Raw genomic sequence first — 23762 nt, forward strand, 5'->3', positions numbered from 1 at the left:
TCAACCAGAGCTTGAGTGTCTTTTATCTTGTCACTCTTTCACTTCCATCTATGTGCTGCAAGGGGGCACTGTGGACTCAGTATTGTATTGATCAGCAACATAAATCTGTTTGACAAATCCTCCACTGGTGAATAGCAGCACAGGAAGCAGAGCGTGTCTACGTGCCTTTCACCTCGTACTCGTTCTCCTCCAACGTATATCAGCCGAGAGCAGGCAGGACGGATGCTCCCCTGACAAGACGAGGTTGAGAGCTTCTCTGTGACAAAAGGTGAGAGCTGCTACACAGAGATGACTTTTTAAACTTAATTGTCTGCACATCAAGTGGAATTACGGCATGTTTCTCTTCAGGTATCGAAGAAGTTAAAAAAAATAATGAGGGGATTTTTCCAAATGTTGAAAAAGAAAAAAGAGGTGAGTCTGACTTTTGATGCTTTTTTGTGAAACTTCAAATGACAATTTCAGTTATTTCATGACATTGCATGCAGCTGATCCCTTTGATCGGGTTCATGGCTTTTGCTGCGACAGGGGCCACTACAGCTTCCATCTACTTCCTTCTAACCAAATCTGATGTCATGTGAGTGTACTGTTATTATCAAAGCCGTGATATTTTTTTCCTGTTACTTTACTCTTCATGCAGCATTTTTATTGTTTTCAGTTTGAATAAGACCTCTAATCCGGAACCATGGGAGAGAGTGGATCCATCCAAGCCCCAAAAGGTGAAACCATCACAGTTTGTTTGGTTTTTGTGTGCTGTTTGTTCAAATTAATGCTGCGACATGAGCAGAATTTTCCGGACTGCTGCTCAACTTTGATGAGTCACCGAGGGAGAAACATTATCAAATAAGTACCAAATGGATATTGATGTGTGCGTGTGTGTGTGTCTCTGCACACCAATGAGCTGCTACTTTTGTGGCCTTCTAAGTGCTTCTGCAACCTATGGGCTCATTTTATTTCTGGCCTCTTTGCAGCTTTTCACCATCAATCAGCAGTGGAAGCCAGTGGAGGAACTGGAGTTGGTGAAGAGTCTCACCAAGTGAAAGATCAGCCAGCCTTCCACCTCTCAGTCTAATAGAATCCGTTCTGCGCAAACTACGATGCTTCTGTTCCACAGGTGGGGTTTTTTGTCTGTTCAGTATTTGCACACCAAAAGGGCAGCAAGTCCACCTAAATGGTTTACTTTTGTCATGTTATAAACTGTGATGATATGACAAGTGTGTAAACACACACAGTATGGTTTTATGGTCACAAAGTTGTTGCCTGGAAACTGAGACACTCCCTGTATAGACCTTATCAGTTAATTGTGTTTATCAGCAGACAAACCACTATATGGCAACATACACCTATTATGTGTACTGTAACAGAGGCCTTTGCTGTATTTGAAATTCAACCTGTTAGAAACATAAAACAATCTAAATTTCATATTCTTGCATGCATATGCTCCGGGTGAAGAGCTGACAAGTGGGAGGCCAAGCTGTAATCTGCAAATGCATTCTCTCATTATAGTCACACAGAAGCTACTATAAAATTGTACCATCTAGTGGTGAGAGCGCACACTACCACTAAACAACTGTGATGTGGAATTACACTTTATATATTACATGTAATGTTATGCTACTGTAACACCACTGTATACTACAACCACAGTAGTAAACATAATGAGGTGACCCACAAGTTAAAACAAAAACCGAGGGGTGGTGCCTTGCATTGTTGAGTGCAAGTCAAGTCCAATTATCCTCAATTCCTGTCTTGTTCTGAATCGTATCTTCACATTTGGTGACCTCCAATGTGACACATGAAAAGGGCACAGCTTCAGCTTCGGTGGTCCTCCAACATAGTGAGAAGGTAGATGAAACCACGAAAGAGGGGAAGATGGCCCACTAGATCCAAAATGTCACCACAGAAGGCGCAAACTTGACATGTTAGCATCCTAATAGTGCCAATCTAAACTGAGCATTATTTTTGATACAGCTCTTAGATGGTGCAGACATGCACGGTCACACGGTAGTCATAATATGATGTAAGTAAACATTTAAGCACTGGACGTGAAACAAAAAATAAATAAAATACTTTATTACAAATGAAAGCAGTGAGTTCGGTTTATATGATTCTGTCCCATCAAAGGGTACACCCTCCTCAAAATGTCTTAACAGCATTGTTTACTTTGAAATATTGCAGGAGAGTCCACTCAGTACTAGAATACTCAGTCACCATTGAGGTACAGCAGCTCTTATCATACTCAGCCATACTGTTATGGAAATTATAATAACCGAATCTACTTTTACAGTATTATGACTAGAAAAGTGATTCTGGTTAAAGGCTAACATAACACTAAAGAGTGAGTCAGTGAGCGTTGTGTGTACATTCCTGGTAAAATAAGTCGACAAACACATTCAAATTATAAGATGCTTATGATGAGGCTGTGGCGATCACCATAAATCAAAAAGTAAAATAAGTAAATAGAGATTAAATATAGGCAATAATGGTGAATTAAGAGAATGTCTCCAACACTGCAGATCATTCAGTCCTCACAGGTTGCAGTGATCCTTACATCGTCTTACTGTTATTGATCCACTCTTCAGATTTCTTTTAGCACCACTTATGCTTCCTAAGGTTCCTGCACTGCTCTCGACTCTCGACTCGATGCCACGTAGCTCCGCGGAAATGCATAAAGAGGAAGTGAATGTAGGAATGTGTCTTTAGGCACTAGGCTGCTGACATTGTGCACAAGTGCGCACTGGCCTCTGTCGGTGCGTCTGGACCTGCACTGTGCATCTGGTCAAGCCATAAGTGTGAAGCAGCAGGTGACGGGCCTTTGCCTGGACGTCTTCCCAGTTGTTGGCACTGGAGGGCGCTGTGATTCGATGTGGGAATGGGGAAAAAAAAAGCTCATGAAGGATCCTACTTGTCTTAAAATTCAAGGAGTAATTGTGACACTTTTAATAGGAGTTAAAAGCCAAAAGATGAAAAACAGACAATTGTATTGCAAAGTTACATTCCAGGCGGCTTGTTTTAAGTGATAAACATCTCACCTTCCCGTCCTGGCAGGTCAGTAACATATGCCAAAAATAGCACTGACGCAGATCAAAAATGAAAGCTCCGGGTCAGAGTCCAAACCAAGAATACCAGTCTCAGAAACGAGACTATACTTCACATTTCACTTACAACACAAACCAGTAAACCTACTTATCCAATGAAGAAAACATTTGAATAAGAACAAATATGATTTACAATATTTATTTTGAGGAACGAGAAACAAAGTTTAAACAGTGTGAATGATTATTTTATTTTTAGTATATGCAAGTTCCTTATTGGCTAAAGTGCAGCATTAAAAGTTAGAGTTAAAGAGTGTCGCTGAACAATGCCAGCTAACTGGTATTTTCTTATCTGGTCTTTGTCTGGGTTTGTCACGTCACGGCTGTCCAATCGCATAGAAAATGCAAGACGCCACTTTGATGTTAATAATTCTTTTAAAAAGGCAACCTTCGTACATACATTTAAAAGACTAGCATTTGTGTTATTAGCTATAGTATCCATACTTTACATTACATTATGTATTTTTGCTGTTTTAATGTTTGATTTATTGTACTATGGGAACCTTAAAAAAAAAGCCACACTTCGGCCATCCACTCCCCCCACTCTCCTGGCTTGTGAGGTGCCCTTCATATCGGTTTCTCCGCCCCCATGGCGAAATACATGACATAGGAAATTGTGCACATGAGAGCTACACAGTGCACAAACACTATCTATTATTTTCCATCTTTCACTTTAAAGCATAACACGTGAGATTTCAGTATGTCTCTGTACCTAACCGAAGGCTCCATACCGTAAATATCTGAATCCAAATACATGCACCGTTAAACCCATCATTAATATAATTGTTCAGAGGACTCCAATCAACGCACGCTGGAATATGTTATGTCAAAGACTCAGCTGCTTCAAATGTGTAACCTTGTCTTACTTATTATAGCAGAATCTAATCATGAAATTGCAATATACATTAGACGCATACATGTTGTGTTCAAGGACTCACCTAGCTGAAGATGCACAAGTGCTGAAGTCTTATCAGTAGTCAGTGCCCAAACATTCAACTCATCCACAGACTGGACGTCCTCCAGCTTCAGGAGATCTTCTTTAATCTGCACAGTGTCTAAATGTCTGGGGACACCTGGACCCAAAAAAAGTGAGAACTACTTGAATCCTCTGGCAAAAACGCAAGGCATCACATTTGAATAAAAAAATGGGACACTTGCCCTCCAGCACGATGATTGTAGTGTCACGTATGATGCGGACTGTGGTGAAGACAACGAGAACAGAGAAGATGTACGTACAGATGGGGTCTGCCAGTTTGTACTCGGGCTGTGAAGAGAGTATACATTTATACCGAGTACAACTTCAACACCTGCACAGCTCTGGTGAGTTCCATGCCCAAGAGGATTAAGGCAGTGCTAGACAACAACGCTGCTTCCACTAAATATTCGAATGAACGCTATCTAACTATATCAACGAACATAGTACTAAGGCTATGTACAAAATTATTGAGGAATTAATTGAATTTAATTGTGAATTATTGAATGATAAACTATTTAGATTACCTGTAAACTTTGAAATGAATGTAAAATACTAATCATTAGCATTTAGTATCATAGTTTCAAAGTTTTATGTATGTTAGGGGTAGATCATTTTGACTTGTATCATACATGCTGAAAATGTGTGTGCACCCCTGATATAGTATATATGTACATAAATACTCATTTATACACCCCTGTTCTACACCAACAATGGTGACATAATTGTTTCATAATAACAGTAATAAAGCCATGCCATAAGTACAAGAGAGAGAAGGCACCTTAAAGCGGACAATGTAGGCAGCTATGAGAACCCCGACGCTTTGAAAAAGATCGCCCAAAGCATGGATGAAGGCGGCTCGGACAGCCAGACTGCCATGTGACCTTTGGTTCTGTGACCCCGACACAGTTGCAGGGCCATGGGAGTGACCATGGCCATGAGCGTGAGGGTGACCGCCTTGGTTTAATAAGAAGCCCATTCTGAAAAGTAAAATTATATTCAAACGTTACACAGGCTTATGTCCATCTAACACTACTGTAGACAAACAATAACACACAAAGAGAATCAACGGTGTCACTGTCTTAGTGGACCGTGTGGGTTCACATCAAAAAAGGACATGTAAAAAAAACTCACATGATGTTGACCGCCACCCCCACAGCTGCTGTGATGAGCATGACGTCACCATCGATATCAAAGTCTTTGTGTACTGTTCTCTGAACCGCCTCAAAGAGCAGTATGGCCGTCAGGATGTAGATGAGCGCCACACTGAGGACCGCTGATACCACCTCTGCACCACAAAAAGATCAATGATCACATGGAAGCACTCTTACTGACTACTGAGAACCACTCCAGTTGGAACCAAAATATCATCACTGCAAAGACTATGCACTTCACCAGATTGTACATTTTTATAGACACCCATCTGACCCTTCAAGATTTGCGTATTGGTGTGTGCGAGTAGCAGGAAAAAGAAAAGAAATTAGTTTAGTCGTTCATATAATCCTAATCAAGAAACAGCAAAGAAAATAAATACAGTACGTCCTTGGTGGAGGAAATGCATGAAACTATTCCCTCTAGAATCTGCTTCCCGTAACAATCAATTAGTTCCCCTTTCTCTCAGTATGGTGGGGTACCAAACTGTGAAATGGAGTGTGTAGTGTTAAAACCTGTTCAGTGTGTATCGTACTTCAGTTGGGTGATAACTACCTAGTAGTCAAAATTATTTCCATGTTTCGCCTTTGAATTGTAAATAGGGATGGGTGATATGGCCAAATGGAAAAAAAAAAGAGAAAGAAGAAGACTACAGATACTTTAAATAAAATACTTCTAGTAGAAAGCACATTTATTTCTACTAAAGAAAAAAAATAAGTTTAAAGGTTTCTTTCTAATAGGGCTATGTTGTATATAATAAACATTGTAAAAGACAGGAAAATTAAATCACGTTCAGCTTGTTCAACCAGCAGTTGGTGTTGTATGTTGCCGTTCGGAATTCTGGTCTTGGTTCATGTACCCCGACGACCGTCAGCATGGTGGGTAATAAGGAAGCGTGTCTTTTATTGCTGTTGCTAGCGACTGAGAAATGTGTGTGTAAATGTAAGAATACGGCGTTGGACCTGAGCGCTGTTGTTGACATGTAGGCCGGCAATAAAGATTAAAAAGCGTGTTTGACTATGTACCTTTATTGGGATCATTGGTGATGTGCTGCAGCTTGTTGCAGCTTGCCGCGCTCCATTTTGCAGGCGCGGCTAGACTATGTGGCCAACATGCATTAGCTTGAAAGGGCAATAGACAAAATCTCTATCCTGGGCCAAATTTATATTGTTTATATCCCCTATTCCTAATTGTAAATATGCAATTTGCAGTGTAGTTTGGCTTCACCTAAACCATAACAGCGGTTACTACACAACAGGTACTGTTAGACAGCTTTTCATTGATCATAAAGCAAATAGGTATAGCTATTGCACCAAATAGGAAAGAAAAAAACAAAATAAAAGCAGAGAAAAAAAAACAGGAAATTACATAAAAACTCAGAAAAGCCAAAACTTAAGTCCAACCTGCCATGCAAGACATGACAGAGTGCTAGTTATGCAATAGGGTAGGAAGGAATCTTCCTTCAATCTAATCTAATATCACATCTCGGGAAAAATCACTGAATCACACACAGTGTTTCGCCATTTTTGCTATAACTTGTGTTGCCTATTGCAGTATTGGTTTTATTTTGCTGTGTTTATTCTGTGAAATGCATTGAATAGGAAAAAACATTATGTATTGATTACAGCACATTAGTTTGAGGGATGTTTTGGTAATCACTTTCAAAAAAATAACAAATGGGAGAGCACAGTGAAGCTTTGTGCAAATTTGAAATGACAAGCCTTACCAAGCCGATGAAGTCCAAAGGTGAATCTCTTGGTTGGTGGTTTAGTGGAGAGCCACAGAGCCAGCAGAGAAAACAGGATGCCCACTACGTCTGTTAGCATGTGCACAGCATCAGTCATAATGGCTAAGCTGTTTGACACATAGCCACCTATAAACAAAAGCACACAAACTCAGACACACATAAACTGGAAAGTCATAACATTGGGTAAACATCCACATCTAATGTAATCCAGTGCAAGAAATGCATCAAAAGAATTAGAATTTAAACCCGTCCACAAAGTTCTGTAAAGTTGTCTTTGAAGTTATTGCACAATTCTGCATAGGGATAAGCCGTAGCTGCAGGTTAAGGAATAACCTCATTGAAAGAGGTAATTACCTGCACGCATTTTCTTTCAAAATAACAAGCTGCGCTTGCAAAGGAAGGAGAGCCATACTGGATATACACTCACTGGCTATAATATACAAAAGTGCCTTTACAAAGATAACAGGTAACTATCATTTATCACAAAGCCTTTAACAATAAGTAAGGATCAAAATAGAGTCGATACTTTAAAGTCAATAAATGTCATTTTGTCTAAAGCCACACAAAATTTGGAGCTCAAACCGCAATCATGCATTGACGTCATGCACTTTTGCTTTTTCTTATAAATTTATTGTTATGAAAATTAAAGCATTTTATTGTTGTTGTTTTTTCATTTTACGGTTGTTAATCTCTGCTAATATTAAGACAAGAATTTGACATTTACACTTGTATATGTAAATGCATTAATTAAACCATTCCGCTATTATGGTGGCAAGTTTGACACAGAAAAGAGATTATTTTGATTTCCATTATTTCCAACGGCAAAAATTGGAATGGTTTATAATCTGAACAAATCCGCTCAAACCTTGAACAGGAACTGATTGTGTTTGACTTCACTGTATTGTATATTGTACATTATGCTTATGTCAGTAATATAACCTCTTAATATGATGGGTTAGGGAACTGTACATTGCTGCAAAAGAGAATGAGACTATTTGTGATGCGGAGTACCCAAGGTAAACCTTGTTTGTGCACCTAATGTTGTCTCCAGTGAGTGTCCAGCCAGATTTACTCTTCTCTTGTCATTTCCTCTGCTTGGAAGGTTATGCTTTAACAAGCAGCTGTTGCATAAGACTGAAATATGACTATAAAACAGGATGACCAGGTGCAAGCGTAACAGTTTAGGTTGGGTTGTTAGCTCACTGACTTGTACCCTTGACTTTCAGGTACTAGTTGGAGGTACTGGTTACTGAGCTGGAGCCTATCCCAGCTGATTTTTGTGAGAAAGGAGGGGTACACCCTGGACCGGCTGCCAGTCAATCACAAGACACATATATAGACAAACAACCATTCACACTACTATTGAGATCTATGGGCAACTGTGCATGTCAAATTAGCCAAACGTGCATGTGAGCAATGTCATGTAATCTCTGGTTACCTATAATTTCGGCGGTCATAAAAAGAAAGTAGAGCACAGCTGCAATGACCAGCCTCTTCATCACTCTCCTCTGCTTGATGGTCTCCCTCTTCTTGGTGCAGCTGTCACATGGGTCCATGTTTAAACCCGGGCTGCCCAAGCTGGAGGAAGAGTCTAGCAGGGAGTCGTCGTCATCATCACGTTGATGATCCGCCGCCACCACCAGCGTATTCACTGCCACTCCGTTGGACGGAGCCCCGGCGGAATAATCCGACATTTCGCCGGAGACCACCACCTTTAGCTTGTTGAATTTGGGCGTATCATCCTCCACCAGGTCGTCGGAAAAGTCAAAGGGAGCAGTGTCACTCAGATCCCAGTCGTCCGGTTCCCTCCGGAAGGCGGAGCGCACCTTGCTCAACAGATTACCACCTGACATCTTCAAAAGTAACCCAGGCGTGTCTCGGTGAGCTCTGCATTTAAACGCGCTTCCTCTGGGCTAATCATTCACATCTCGATGGGGTGCATTTCTAACTCCATTGGCAGCTGAAAGTGATGACAAAACACAAACTGCTCACCGGGTTATCCATTTTCTTTCACAATGAGTTTTACACATGCACATACATACAAAGTGGCATTCTAAAAAGAGACGACACAAGGTACCTAATTATTAAAACAGTTGCTATAGCTAACCAGTAACGGGCTAGCTAGCCGGCGAGTGGTCATATCGTGTCAGCAGCTTCCAGAAATGCTTTTCGGGAGGCGTATTACGTAGTCAAAATTAAAACTCACCGCTCGACATACTTCTTTTGGAACACTAATGCCAGCATGAACGCCGCGCCTGGGACACCGAGGTGGTGCCAGTAACATTCTGTCGTAGTCGGAAGTAAAGCAAGCAAGTTTGGTGGAGCCGTCCTTGGTCACGTGACGAACGAGTCACATGATGTTTGTCATCTCCAGCAGACATAATGGAAATCTCGTCGGTGTTTTGTCTGCTTCTGATCCACTGAACGTGAATTTCCATACGGCTGGAGTTGCTGCTGAGAAGAAATCGAAACAGGTAATGTTTTAAACTGTGACACTCATTCGTTGGCCGTGTGGCGGATAACAAGCCATGTTGGCCACACAACCAAGATGCTAACTGTTTGTTAGCTAGTTAGCGACACACTTCCTCTGTCTAAATGCTCCGCCATGTGACGCACGTAACGCGTCACATGGTTATGGTCATATCAGTGAACTGATATATAAAATAAGTGATTTCCTTTCGTCTTTTACAGATTATTGAGGCTGGCTGAGTCTATGGAGGGAATGGAGGATGAAGGACCCTCGTCTCAGGACGAACTTCCGCACATAGACGGTGTGTACAGTGATAACAAACACCTATCACCACAGGCTCTCTGCTGTTCAAGTTAAAAATACACATCAAAACACGAGAAACATTTTTTAAGCAATCAAATCTACCAGAATAGAATATTATATATCTTTATTGTCATTGTACTCCACCTTTTTTATGTTAAGCACAGTTAAAGTGTGAGGACTGGTTGTTGGGATCAGCAATTTCAGTTAAATATATCATATAGCAAATGAACAAAAGTAGGCAGGTGCATACAATTGGGCATTCTTGTTTTATTGCTTTAAATACCCTTTAATACTAATTATTAGAACACAAAATATGTACGGTAAGCTCATTAACCCTTGACCTGCTTACACAAGTGAAGCCAACCACGAGACAGGCTATTTAAGGTGGGTAATTGCAGCATTAGGTGCCTCAAAACAACTGTCAAATGACCTGAAAGCAAATATTGTTCAACATCATGGTCAAGGGGAAGGATACAAAAAGCTAGACAGATAATATATGCCTTTTTTTCAAGACGATAGTCATTAATGGCACCTTTTATAACCAACCAGCGGTTAGAGGAGCAGTTCCTGTGCGAGCTACCTGCACAACGACACAGCAGTCCAGGCACAGTGAGGGATGAAACTACCAATGTTGCAACAAAATATAAAATTTTTTATTCTAAATAGTTTTTTTTTAATTATAAATGTCTGAGGACAGCTGAGTAGCCTTTACATAAATAGATAGGGACAAGAACATAAAACAAAACAGTGAGCTGGCATTGCACAACTACAAGCTGGAACTATTAATACTGACATTAATTGCAGCATTTCAAGAAATGCTGCAGACGTTTGATAGACAGTACGACTTGCCTGTGAGAAAATGCATGTTACGAATTTTGCAACTTTACAGAGAGAAAGATGGCATATTAAAGGAAATATTGTATGATTATGATATATATTATCATAACAATGGGTTATTTGGTCTAAAAAAAATATTGACAATAATGCTAGGTTAATTGGCGACTCCAAATTGTCCATAGGTATGAATGTGAGTGTGAATGGTTGTTTGTCTATATGTGCCCTGTGATTGGCTGGCCACCAGTCCAGGGTGTACCCCACCTCTCGCCCGAAGACAGCTGGGATAGGCTCCAGCACCCCCGCGACCCTCGTGAGGAAAAAGCGGTAGAAAATGAATGAATTAATGAATGAATATAGTTCAGCATTAATTTGTGGACAATGAACATTTAAAAAGGCACCTGTATTTTTTTGTCCATCCATCCATTTTCTATACAGCTTATACTCACTAGGGTTGTGGGCATGCTGGAGCCTATCCCAGCTCTCTTCAAGCGAGTGGTGGGGTACACCCTAGACTGGTCGCCAGCCAATCACAGGGCACATATAGACAAACAACCATTCACACTCACATTCATACCTATGGGCAATTTGGAGTCGCCAATTAACCTAGCATGTTTTTGGAATGTGGGAGGAAACCGGAGTACCCGGAGAAAACCCACACATGCACGTAGAGAACATGCAAACTCCACACAGAGTTGGAATGTGGGAGGAAACCTAATGTGAATTGAGCTTTTTAAATCTCCGTGCGTAAAACGCTATGTGGACGTGCCGTACGCCTGTTTGTGTTAAGTTTGCTGTGACATGTTTATCTTTTTGATCTTTTTATCTGTCACCACCAGTGTCATGTGTAGCTATTCCCATTGTGTGTTAAGCTGGTTGCCATTTCCGTTCTGACTATTGCCCCCAATAAAAAGAGCATCTTCCTATTAAGCAGCTGAAGCGCCACAATATGTTGCCTTGCTTCTTCATGTGCACTGTCAAAAGTATCTTCTCTTCAGCGAATGCCTTGTAAATCTTGTGTTGAACTAGTAATGTAAATAAAACATTTTCCTTCACCCTTCAGATGAGCAGCTGTCAGCACCGGAGCAATCACGTGTGGAGAGCTGCACCTCTCTGGAAAATGTGTGTGTTGATAAGAATGCTGTGTGCAAACTCACAGAGGGCTTGCTGTCCCACTACCTCCCCAGTCTGCAGAATTCTAAACGTACACTACAAGAGGTCACGTGAGTACTTCGTCATGCACACTTTAAATGCCACAATGTCCACGTGATCAGGGGTCTTTACTGGGGTTTATATTATGTTCCACTATTTGCTTTTAGTTTTGTGATAAGTTTGGTTAGTCGCTTGGTTTAGCAACACCATTTGCTGTTGTTTTCCAATAACTGGCTTTAGGTTGTTTTATTCTATAGTGTCTAACAAGGTTACATGCCACCTTATGCCCCCGGAATACTTATTGCAGTGCTTTTGGAATTGGATTAATTCCATTGGAAAATCTGCAACTTGCAGATGACCATCAAAGGTCACAGATGTTTTCTCATTATTTAAATTTATAATTGAAAATGTATATAAATTTAGCAGTACAGTTCATTTTCGGTTTATCACCCAGGCCTACATTCTAAAAAGACGTTGTTCAATATTCAGACACATTCTAACATTATTTTATGCTCCTTACGTGTGTCTCATCCAGACAAAATCAGCTCATATTGTTAGACGCCCTGGACCAAGAAGTCACAAAGTTCCGGGATTGCAATACCTTGCTGGACCTAAATTCATTGGTAAGTTTGACCACTTGTACTCGTAGCCCATTTAAAGGCTGTCCTCATCATCCCTCATACACTTTGTTGACTTCAGTTTACAGAGGCCAAGATTTACCACAACAAACTGGTCAACATCAGGAAAGAGATGATTTTGATCCATGAAAGGACAACAAAGCTAAAGGTAACTCTTGAGTGTTTTGCAAACTGTGGCAAAATCTGCTTAGGCTTATGGTTGAATTATGCTGTAGCATAGTTGGCCCGTTGGCCCTTCTGACTGCATCTTGACTACCCTCTGCAGTGAGCTCACGGAGCCAGCATACGCTAACATCAATGATGACACAAAAGCAATTTTAAGGTAAATGCCACAAACACACTGTGGCATTATATTAATATTTCGGTTTTAAACAACAGGCATGGACGGTTTTCTCAACTGAGGGAAAAAAAAATACTGATGGCGGTGCTCGGGCAGTGGCGCCTTGGTTCTGACAGTCAGCGATTGTTAAGGCATTTGGGCTGCAAATATAAACAAAACAGTACAAAATGGTGCACACCCACCAAGTAGACGGTGTCGCTGGCTACATTACAAAAAAATACACACATACAGGCAAGCTCATGTGAATTACACCTCTCATGACTAAAATGAATTTAAAAAAATTGTGATAATATTGACAATATTTTGTAGCACAATTATCAACCAGCAAAATTTGATATTGTGACATTTCTAGAGAGGAGTTTTTTATTTTTTTACCTGGATGGGGGCTTCAGATCAGGGGATGTCATCTATTGTTGCCTGCTTGTAAAGTGAGGCTCTTTTGTGATTAAGTGCTATATAAATAAACTTGACTTGACTTGAGTGTGCCAGTGTCACTTACACCGGTGTTGTGACCCTCCAGCATAGTAAAGCCATTAGTTTTCATTGTCTCTATTCTATCTACTCATTTTGCTTGAGACTTGCTTTATCTCTAAATTGTATCATTGTTTTATATGGGTAAAATGCATATTTATATGCATGTAAAATGGCATTTTAGATGCACCGGATTAAATGGCGCAGTGTCAATTTTTGTACTTAACCCTCACATAAGGCGCACCATATTATACAGCACATGTTAAAACAGACAGTCACAAAAAAAAACACTTAATTGAAGCAAAACAGTGAATTTAGTTGAACTTTATTGAACTATTTAACAATACACTTACCATATTTTAATCACATTTTAATCTCCCACAAATCCATGAAAGTTCTCATCTTCTGTGGGGCAATTTCACTTTCAAACATGGTGGGTCCGTTTTACCGTTGTCGGAGTCACTGTCAGGCTGTTCAGCAATGTTGCCGGCGTCGCGGATGTAAGCGTACGTACAGTATGTAGTACGTAATGCTCTCTGATTGATTGTATTACGTTCTGTGTCAGCGTGAAAAGGTCTATCAAGCGGACCGTTTACAGATTTTGGAAATTAGTGCGCACATAAGGTGCATCAGGTTATGAGACGCACCACTGAATTTTAGAAAATGAAAGGCTTTTAAGTGTGTCTTATAGTGCGGAAAATACGGTACTTTTGTTTCTAGACCCTTGTGGAGTGTAACATTACCTTATGTTTCTAACTGTTCTGTTTCATTTCAGAAAAGAGCTTTGAAGCTGCAGCAACAGCAGCAAAAGGAGGCACTCGAGAAGGAGCACCAACGTGAGAAGGAGCTGGAGAGAGAACGACAACTCACTGCGAAACCTGCCAAAAGAACATGAGCTCCTGCTGCATTGTGGTCTTGTATATTTCAGGCTATTTTCTACAAATCAAGAATAACTACAGGTAACTGGTTAGTATTTATAGGCTTTTTGAAACATTTCAGAAATTGTTCAAGAAGGAGACACTAGTGAAGACATGTCAGGCAAGGATTTTGATGACATGACAACCAGGTAGGATCTGGTTACTGTACAGTACAATCACGAGACCACCAGACAGTGTTGGCTTTGGTTTTTCAGCCTTCTCCACAGCCACTGTTGTGGTTCACACTGTATTAAAATCTACCAGCGTTTTACTTTTAGGCATAATGCGGTCAAATTGCACAGGACAATTTCATGTAAAAATGGCTTCATGGCCAGAAAAGTTGCAATGAAGATGTGGTGAATATTTGATATTTATGAGCTTAGTATTAATATCAGACAAAAAAACAATCCTGGCTGGAACAGAACACATTACAAGTACTTGCATGATCTAATTCAGTGGTTATCAGCTATTTTCTGTCATGTCCCACCTTGGGGATAGAAAGGTTTTCAAACACACACACACACACACAATATGAAATATAATTGAGAAAATGCAACATAAAGGAGCGCTGTGAAGCATACAAGCTTTTTATTCAAAATGCAAAGTGCGTGTTGAGTACAATATATTGGTACATGTTGGCAGGTCTGCAACAACATTGAAAGTAATCATCTCATGTCCCCCGTGCCCCAGCAGGGGGCCCCACCCCTCTATTTGAGAAGTACTGAACTATTCAGATCACCTTTTTAAAAACATAAATTGGTCGACATTGTCAGAAAGCTTTAATTAGATAAACCTTTGGTTGTAGTTTATTCCTATTTGGAATAACTAAAGCGGTACAATACTGTATGTGTATTTCAGTCATTATCTAATCAATAATTTTGTTTAAACCAAAGATGATAGCTTTAACAAATCAAGGTACTTCCAACCCCTGATGACCCCTTTATTCAAAGCAGAACTATCGTTGTGTTGTATTTGTTGTTGTTCAGAAAAAAGTGTTAATATACCTTGTGTATGTGTTTAAAATGTCTTACAACTTTGGTTTAAAAATGAATGTGTGTATCATATTTGACTGTATCCAGAGCTTACATTGTTTTCATATGTATTTGATAGACCTTTTGTGTGGAATTATTTAAGTGTGGGGTAAAAAAAAAGGCGACTTTAACATTTAATGTAATACATGCCCAATATGTAAAAATAAGAGAACAGAAAAACAATGGATGCAGTGCACAAATATGGATGTGGCTGTTCAAAAATGACACTTTCCAAACAAGTAAAATGCAGTCTCTCATTTTAAGTACGTATGTGTCAATGGCCGAAATCCAACAATCTGCAGTACTTTTTGTCAAGTCAATAATTTTTGTCAAATTATTGCAGACTTTCTGTAAATCCTATAAACTTAATTTCACTTCTCATACGTCAGTATGTTTGTCAGCTATATGATATGCTTAACTGAAATGCCAGATCAAAACAATTAGTGATTTATAAAGGAAAATCTAACTTTTTCATACCACCTTTTCATACTCTAAAACTGCAACTCTTTCCTATTTTTAATCACTGTTTTAGGGAAACCACAGTTTTAATCTACCACAGTTTTTGTGTGTGCTGTGACAATGCCACTCCACCAGATGTCAGCATTGACTTTCGGTCCAGTTGTGCTGTGCAGATACTTTACCAAACCAAAATTGATTGTACTGAGAAGCATACTTTTTCAGAAATGGTGATAGAATTATAGTTTCACGCAACTTTTACTCTCTTCCAGGCATCAAACACAACACAAGTGCTGATTATGGGCTTCTTTTATGACTTTGGTCTGATAACCTGATCATTTGGCTCATACTTAGAAATTAGTATTTGCTTTTTGTGGAATTGCAGGTCATCTCCTAAACGTATTTGCCTCAAATAGTTTGTTCAACAGTTGTTTTCAACTTCTTTCAAGCACCAGTCAATATATTTTTCCTTCTATGGAAAACGTTACATTCCTCAGCATCCCAAATGTCTACGCGTGTTTTGACATACAGCGCCAATTTTATACTTGGCTATATAGGAGACTCATTTAAAACCTACATTGCGTGGTTTCCCCCTGCCCAGTCCCGCTTGGAGCAAAAAGTGCACCGCACTGGTCACGTAGGGGTCCAGACCAGGCAGGGAGCCATGTCACCCAACTCCATGCAAATGGCAGTGAAAAAAACATTCTTTCATTTGTGGCCTTTTGTCAACACAATGCTACATTTTTCTGTGTATTTTTAAATGCCCTTCCTCAACTCTGTATGAATGACAGCAAACTCTTCAGGAATAGCTGTCTGGCTGAAACTGGGTCACTAGAATATGAAGGAGAAGCATCTTGTTTAGAATCTTGCATAATATTTAGCCACACCCTTTCAATGCACATATCCATGTGGTAGAAATCGAATTTGATTTATTTAAACCAGAGTTCCATTGAGTAATTATTAAATATTTGCCAAAATGCACCTTTCCTTCATGAAATGTACAAATGAAAATACCTACAACACAAGGCAGTAGTCATAAAACAATCAAAATTGCAAACTCATTGTAATATAAATTTGTTTTTAAAATACAGTCATTACAATACATAGATATTAATAATTGTTCATTCATTTTACCATTGTCCTCACAAAGGCTGTGGGGATGCTGGAGCCTATCCCAGCTGTGTTTGGGCGAGAGGCGGGGTACACCCTGGACTGGTCGCCAGCCAATCACAGGGCACATATAGACAAACTCCGGTTTCTCCGGTTTCCTCCCACATTCCAAGAAATGCTAGGTTAATTGCCGACTCCAAATTGTCCATAGGTATGAATGTGAGTGTGAATAGTTGTTTGCCAGCCAATCACATGGCACATATAGACAACCAGTCCAGGGTGTACCCCGCCCCTCAGCTGACAGCTGAGACAGCTGGGATAGGCTCTAGCACCTCCCGTGACCCTCGTGAGGATAAGCGGTAGAAAATGAATGAATGAATACTGTAACAATTAGTTAGAAATACCCATTTTTTCCACTTTGACAGTCATTGAACGCACCATATATCATTCACCCATGCACAGACGGATGTATTTTGGTTGTATGGATGTATTTTTCTTTAAAAGCCAAAGTTCAGGTTCACAGGTTAGCTGGAGTCTATCCCGGCTGAATTTGGGGTGAAGTGGGGTACACCCTGGAGTGGTTACCTGTCAATCACAGGGGACAGCGAGGCAAACAACCATTCACTTCTACAGGCGATTTAGAGTCTCCAATATATTGTTCCACACCAGCCAGTAAAGAGAGTAGAGTACATGTCCTGGTATGTGCACTATACAAGTTTTCCTATAAAAACACCACTGGCATTAATTAGTCAATAAGACACTCTTCCTGCACGAGTGGGTGGCTGACGGCGGCCTGAGAGGTAGACAGGCTGGGCTGTGCTCCTCTAAGCATTTGGGTTTGAACTCCTTTCCACTTTTAGAAAGTTGGCCGTCAGAAAAAAACACAAGCCCCCCCTTTTCCAAAGCCACAATGTCAGAGACACAGAGCAGGAGGAGATGATGTTGTAGCGGGCAGACCTTCTTCCTGTCTATGTAAACAGTGATTCAGAGACGGCTGAGTAGTGGGAGGCTGTGGTCTGCTTCAGACTGGCAGCACCAAGCCTCTCCCTAGACCCACCATAACAGGATATGGTCCTGAGGCCCGCGCTGATGACGACTACATGGTGTAATTATTTCCCTGGGATTTTTACCATTTGGTTGGAGAGGCGTGTTTGTACACGGTGTTGTTTGCCTTGTGTTGGAGTTTGACCGATTGCTCTGGAAAACATATCTCTTAGTGGTGTTTTTGACCAGAATGGCAGTGGATGAGGTTACTTTGCCTCTCTCCTCGCTGCCACGGCTTATATAACTTCATACGCAGGAACAACATCAGTATGAGTATGACTCAAAACTGCTACAAAAAAGACATTTAAATATAAACACTTTGCTGTGTCATCAACAGGATTTTCCAAAATGACATAATGTACAACTACAACGGAATATATCATTTGTATCAAAAAAGTGGATCCGTTATTGTAGACAGCAGATACACTGCTTGGCTCCACTTTCAGCATCATTGTCGCCGGCTTCACCACCACCACCAATAACGAGCAGATAAAGGTGAAGGTGCAATAGTGCCTTTGTTGTCTGTATCTCCAGAGCAAGGGAGCACCAACCACCAAGGAGAGAGACAAAGACAAGAGAGAGAACGGTTAATAATACACTACGTCATGTGATGCTTCAACTACATCTATAATTCTTATGAATTTTAATGCAGATAACGATACATTAAATCTAATGAGCATCCATTTATCTATTTTACATGCCGCTTAACCACATTAGGGTCGTGGTGGCATGCTGTTGCCTATCCTAGCTGTCATCCTGGACATTCACACTCACATTCATACCTATGGACAATTTAAAGTTACCAAATAACATGCATGGTGTTTTTTGGAATATGGAAGGAAATTGGAGAAAACCCACACATGCACGGGGAGAACGTGCAAACACCACACAGAGATACCCAAGCGGACAATCGAACCCATATCTCCAGACTGTGTGGCTTGACCGCCAGCCTATCACAGGGCACATATAGACAAACAACCATTCACACTCACATTCATACATATGGACAATTTGGAGTCACCAATTAACCTAGCATGTTTTTGGAATGTGGGAGGAAACCGGAGTACCAGGAGAAAACCCACACATGCACGGGGAGAACATGCAAACTCCACACAGAGATGGCTGAGGGTGGAATTGAACTCGGGTCTCCTTGCTGTGAGGCCTGCATGCTAACCTCTCAAGAGCCGTACAGCCATTTTGGGGTTATGTTAAACGCAAAGTTTATGTTTCAGCACTTTCAGCAAATATCGATGATATGAAAGATTGAATAACAGCTGCAATCATCTACGTGGACCTTGACATCTTGAAGCCTGTTTGGGAAGAATTCTCATATCGGCTTGATGTTGTACGGTGGTGGCCACATGAAATAAAAATGTAAAGGTATATTGAAAAAAATATATCACCCTGTATTATATTCCATAACTTTCCAGACGAATCCCATAAGTAGTAATTCCTATTTGCCCCAGAATTCTGCCCCTCCAGTTATCCACCATGCTTTGGAAGGACTTTCTACAAAATACAAAATGCCACACCTTAACACTCAATGAATTCCATGTAAGTATACAGCGGTAAGTTAGCTGAATTGAATTTAGCATATGTTATTACCACTTTGACTTAAAGGGCTGTACAACATACTTGTATGTCTGATCCCATGTCTAGTGTCTTGTTGTGTCTGTATTGTGGCCTATTTTCTCCCCAAAGGCAGACCAATGGAGCGTAAACACAGACGCTGCTGGTGAACCACAGGAGGTGAGAAGTTGTTTTCCCACCAATCCCACAGGTGCGGCGCTCGTGTCCAAAAGCGCGGTGGCCTCTCGCTGGTCACGTTTTCAAAACAAGCTTGTGAGACAACTCTAGTAGAAAGCTTTTATTGCACAAATGACTGGTTTTGTCGGTTCCTTGTAGACTGTCGTAAAATATCTAAATGTAGAAGCGACTTACTAAACAACTAAGTAGGTTTTGAGGAGCAGCATGCTGTGGATTCATTACATGCATGTGTCGTCTTGTACACTTTGAGGTTGACTTCATAACAGGAAAACTACAAGTACTCTTTCGTACTTTTAGATGTGCTACAGTGGAACTTGCTGATCTCAGCACCCATCAGGCCCTATCCATACGGGAACAATCCTTGGGATTGTATTTGTAATTTTTTTGGCAGGTTGAAAATATTTTGTGTCAAAACGACAAGCCAGCGTTTTCAGATTTTCACACGCTGGAAGCCATTTTCAAAAATACATCTTCAAACATACATACACTATTATTATTACTATTATTACGACATATGTAGGTACTGTAACACTTTAATGCGGAATGAACCTACCAACTACTAATTAGTTCCTCATTAGTTCTTTAGTAACTACTCTAAAATGTACAGTATGTGCCTCAGTTTCTGTGACTACTCTACTCATTAGTTCCTCAGTAACCACTATAAATACATGTACCTCAGATCCTCAGCAACTACTCATTAGTTAATTGGTAACTACTCTAAATGAATGTGCCTTAGATCCCCTGTAAAAACGAATTAATTCCTCGTTAGTTCCTCATTAACTACTCTAAATGCATGTACCTCAGATTATCAGTAACTACTCATTAGTTCCTCGGTAACTACTCTAAATGCATGTGCCTCAGATCCTCAGCAACCACTCATTAGTTTCTCTGTAACTACTCTACATGCATGTGCCTCAGATCCTCAGCAACTACCCATTAGTTATCTGTTAGTTCCTTGGTAACAACTCTAAATGCATGTACCTCAGATCCTCAGAAACTACTCATTAGTTCATCGGTAACCACTCTAAATGCATGTGCCTCAGATCCTCAGCAACCAGTCATGAGTTCATCAGTAACTACTCTAAATGCATGTGCCCCAGATCCTCAACAGCTACTCATTAGTTCTTCATTAGTTCCTCGGTAACAACTCTAAATGCATGTCCCTCAGATCCTCCGCAACTACTCATTAGTTCATTGGTAACAACTCTAAATGCATGTCCCTCAGATCCTCAGCAACTACTCAGTAGTTCCTTGGTAACCACTCTAAATGCATGTGCCTCAGATCCTCAGCAACCGCCCATTAGTTCATTGGCAACTACTCGAAACGCATGTGCCTCAGATCCTCAGCAACTACTCATTAGTTCTTCATTAGTTCCTGAGTAAATACTCGGGAACTATCCTCAGCAACCAGTCATGAGTTCATCAGTAACTACTCTAAATGCATGTGCACCAGATCCTCAACAGCTACTCATTAGTTCTTCATTAGTTCCTCGGTAACAACTCTAAATGCATGTCCCTCAGATCCTCAGCAACTACTCAGTAGTTCCTTGGTAACCACTCTAAATGCATGTGCCTCAGATCCTCAGCAACCGCCCATTAGTTCATTGGTAACTACTCTAAATGCATGTGCCTCAGATCCTCAGCAACTACTCATTAGTCCCTAATTAGTTCTTCAGTAAGTTCATTTTCTACCATTTTCCCCTCAGGTTGCGGGGGTGCTGGAGCCTATCCCATCTGTCTTCGGGCGAGAGGCGGGGTACACCCTGGACAATACAGTAAGTACTGTATTTTTGTGTTATTGTAAAGTGAGACCCATACTGCATGTACTCTATAAACCTACATTTTAGTATTGTGTATTTGTGTATGACAGTGATGAAAGAATAAGGTCAGCAAATGCTTAGAATGGTTATATTGTGGGCTGCTTTGGGTCATAAGCCAAGTGACATTTTTATTTAGTCCAACTGCATTGCCAGCTATTGTGCATACAACTCTTGTTTCACTCTACTTTACACAAATACACTCAGTAAATTGTTTATTTCCTGCTTCTTTATCTGCTCAGTTACTGTTTATATTTTTATAGTATTTTGTCACATGCTCCCTCAAAATTGTCTGTATTTTGTATTATTATTTCTTCAACATTAATACTTTATACAATATTTATACTGAATTTGGGGGGACATTTGTTGCAGACAGTGAATGAAGGATTCCATCGTAGAGGAAAACAAGTATGTTTTCTTACTCTGTATGGCAATATTGAATCTAGCATTAGCAGCTACCTGAAAACTCAAGTGAAAATGAAATGTTATTGTTACGAAACGTTAAATGCGGTATGAGAGGGAAATTAGCAGCTTGCACCCATCAATCATAATGTGACGGGCACACTGTTTATAAATAAATACAAAATTGGAAATGCACCAGTGTACTTAAATGAAATGCAGATTTACTAGTCGAGTAGCACACAAAAAAAATAAAAGCACTCAGTCACCTGAGGTGCCAAGACGAGTCAGTTGTTTGCAGTGTCTGTCCTGAGGTGAAGATGCGAGAAGTCTGAACTTAGGGAGGATTTATGACGTTGTTTATATGCTCTATTTGAGTCCACCGCAGCAGACTGTTGCTTCCTCTGCTGCTTGGATCCACTGTGCAGAGAGGTGTGTAGACAGAAGCAGGAGTGTGGCCTGCATATACACAAACACCATCCAGCGAGATCCAGTCCTGGAGGCCACCTAACCCCAGCGCGGTGGTTGGTGTGGTTTCAGGCAAACTGCTGGGTTTGTTGTTGTGTCAAAAGATGAAGTCTTCTGTCACCACCAGCATACACAAGCATCACACAATAAGCGAGGACGATGAGTTCACAATAGCCTCCTACGCTAAAAATATGGATTTAAATTACATTTCTTTTTTTTGCTTAAGATATTGCAACATGTGTAAAGTCCGGAAAAACCACACGCACACAAGTAGACGCCAGTCATTTTGGATTGGGTATTCATGCAGATGTGGGCCAGTGTGAGGCCATTCTTCTTCTTAGAGAGTGCAGCCATCAAGTTATGTAAGCACTTCATCTCACACGTTCAAGTTTACTCTGACCAGCTGGCACGCTTTATGTACTGACACCCATGTTAAAATGAGTGGACAGGCCTCTGTGAAAAATTACACAATGTATAATTGAGTAAAGGAGGGAAGCTGTGACTTAACTTCAAAATGATGTTTTGTTAAATTAAAGCGTACAATAAATAGAGAAGCATTCGAAGGTTTGTTTTAGACGAAACTAAAGAAGGTTGCAGAACATTCCCCTATGAATGGCGCTGTAATGTGATCTCTGACTCACTTGTGCTCGCTCACACCCCACCAAACTCCAATAGAATAAACCCGACACTTGAGTGGCAGTAGACTGTGTGTATTACTTAACTTGGCGTAATAACATCTGTTGTACGATACATGGCTTGCAGGCCTTCACGGCTAGATAAGTTGGCACGTAGCCTACCACAGAGGAACTGGGTGGAGTAATTACTGTACTGGCATATCGTTTGAGCCTGTCATGTGACCACTCGAAAGAAATGTCAACATAACATACTGAAATGAAATTAGATTTCTATTATATAGATGTTGTCATGGAAAAAAATCATGGCTTCCTGACTCATAGTAAAACCCTGACCTACTTTCATATAAACTCACTGGCTACTACATTAGGTACATATGCTTCATAATGCATTTTTATATGCAACTCAAGCATTTTATATCCAACTATTAGCAACAGCTCAGTAGTTCTACACCACTGACAACCACAACTATCCAAAACTGAGTATTATTTTCATTTCTATTAAGCTTTAGTATGGGAATGGATTGTACTGGCAAGTGTGGCTATTACTACATGAGGAAAAACTATGAAGGGAAGGAAAGGTCACTCCCTCAAAAGGCTGTGACTCACAGCACTTCAGACCTCTGCAGATGTTCTCTTTAAAGTTGTCAGACAAACACATCATCCGATTTATAACTCAATTACCAAGTCTAAATGTGTTGAAAAATTGAACACACTATCCAAGATAGATCATACACTGAAATAATTTAAGAGTGCTCATGTATTTTTTGATTATACAGTACATATTTCCATTTTATTCAGGTATGGTCTGCTGTTCAGACATACTTGTCCTCCAAGACTCTGAACAGCTTCTATATTTATATATATATATATATATATATATATACATACACACACACGTGTGTAATATTTACTTTCCACACTTGCTGGTTCAAAATGCCGTCATTAT

At 40.3% G+C, this 23762-nt stretch overlaps 3 protein-coding genes across 3 annotated transcripts; 2 read left to right on the forward strand and 1 right to left on the reverse strand.

Moving 5' to 3' along the window:
* Positions 1–119: 119 nt before the first annotated feature.
* Positions 120–6227, forward strand: c12h15orf48 (chromosome 12 C15orf48 homolog). Its single transcript, XM_058089142.1, has 5 exons — positions 120–268; positions 349–411; positions 486–574; positions 656–716; positions 969–6227. Exons 2-5 carry the CDS (start codon positions 373–375, stop codon positions 1035–1037), a joined length of 258 nt encoding a protein of 85 aa, XP_057945125.1. The 5' UTR covers positions 120–268; positions 349–372; the 3' UTR covers positions 1038–6227.
* slc30a4 (solute carrier family 30 member 4) lies at positions 2055–9337 on the reverse strand. The gene is made up of 8 exons (XM_058089139.1): positions 9171–9337; positions 8403–8924; positions 6944–7090; positions 5200–5353; positions 4847–5045; positions 4251–4356; positions 4031–4165; positions 2055–2851 (listed from the first exon to the last, which is right to left on the reverse strand). The coding sequence occupies exons 2-8, from the start codon at positions 8815–8817 to the stop codon at positions 2697–2699; spliced, it is 1311 nt and encodes a 436-aa protein (XP_057945122.1). The 5' UTR covers positions 8818–8924; positions 9171–9337; the 3' UTR covers positions 2055–2696.
* On the forward strand, positions 9271–16629 carry bloc1s6 (biogenesis of lysosomal organelles complex-1, subunit 6, pallidin). The gene is made up of 6 exons (XM_058089140.1): positions 9271–9438; positions 9656–9735; positions 11635–11794; positions 12259–12346; positions 12423–12509; positions 13948–16629. Exons 2-6 carry the CDS (start codon positions 9678–9680, stop codon positions 14065–14067), a joined length of 513 nt encoding a protein of 170 aa, XP_057945123.1. The 5' UTR covers positions 9271–9438; positions 9656–9677; the 3' UTR covers positions 14068–16629.
* The last annotated feature ends 7133 nt before the right edge of the window (positions 16630–23762 follow it).

Source organism: Doryrhamphus excisus, chromosome 12 (assembly GCF_030265055.1).
Source record: "Doryrhamphus excisus isolate RoL2022-K1 chromosome 12, RoL_Dexc_1.0, whole genome shotgun sequence".
Classification (NCBI taxonomy): Eukaryota; Metazoa; Chordata; class Actinopteri; order Syngnathiformes; family Syngnathidae; genus Doryrhamphus; species Doryrhamphus excisus.

Excerpts from the sequence above, each read along its gene's own strand:
- c12h15orf48 (XM_058089142.1), top strand. The coding sequence starts at position 373 with ATGAGGGGATTTTTCCAAATGTTGAAAAAGAAAAAAGAG. Across the intron at positions 412-485 it reads TGTTGAAAAAGAAAAAAGAG|CTGATCCCTTTGATCGGGTT; the intron begins GTGAGTCTGACT and ends CATTGCATGCAG. Across the intron at positions 717-968 it reads ATCCATCCAAGCCCCAAAAG|CTTTTCACCATCAATCAGCA; the intron begins GTGAAACCATCA and ends GCCTCTTTGCAG.
- slc30a4 (XM_058089139.1), bottom strand. The coding sequence starts at position 8,817 with ATGTCAGGTGGTAATCTGTTGAGCAAGGTGCGCTCCGCCTTCCGGAGG. Across the intron at positions 4,357-4,846 it reads CCTACATTGTCCGCTTTAAG|CCCGAGTACAAACTGGCAGA; the intron begins GTGCCTTCTCTC and ends CTCTCTTCACAG. Across the intron at positions 4,166-4,250 it reads TACAATCATCGTGCTGGAGG|GTGTCCCCAGACATTTAGAC; the intron begins GCAAGTGTCCCA and ends TTTTGGGTCCAG.
- bloc1s6 (XM_058089140.1), top strand. The coding sequence starts at position 9,678 with ATGGAGGGAATGGAGGATGAAGGACCCTCGTCTCAGGACGAACTTCCG. Across the intron at positions 11,795-12,258 it reads CGTACACTACAAGAGGTCAC|ACAAAATCAGCTCATATTGT; the intron begins GTGAGTACTTCG and ends TGTCTCATCCAG. Across the intron at positions 12,510-13,947 it reads AAAGGACAACAAAGCTAAAG|AAAAGAGCTTTGAAGCTGCA; the intron begins GTAACTCTTGAG and ends GTTTCATTTCAG.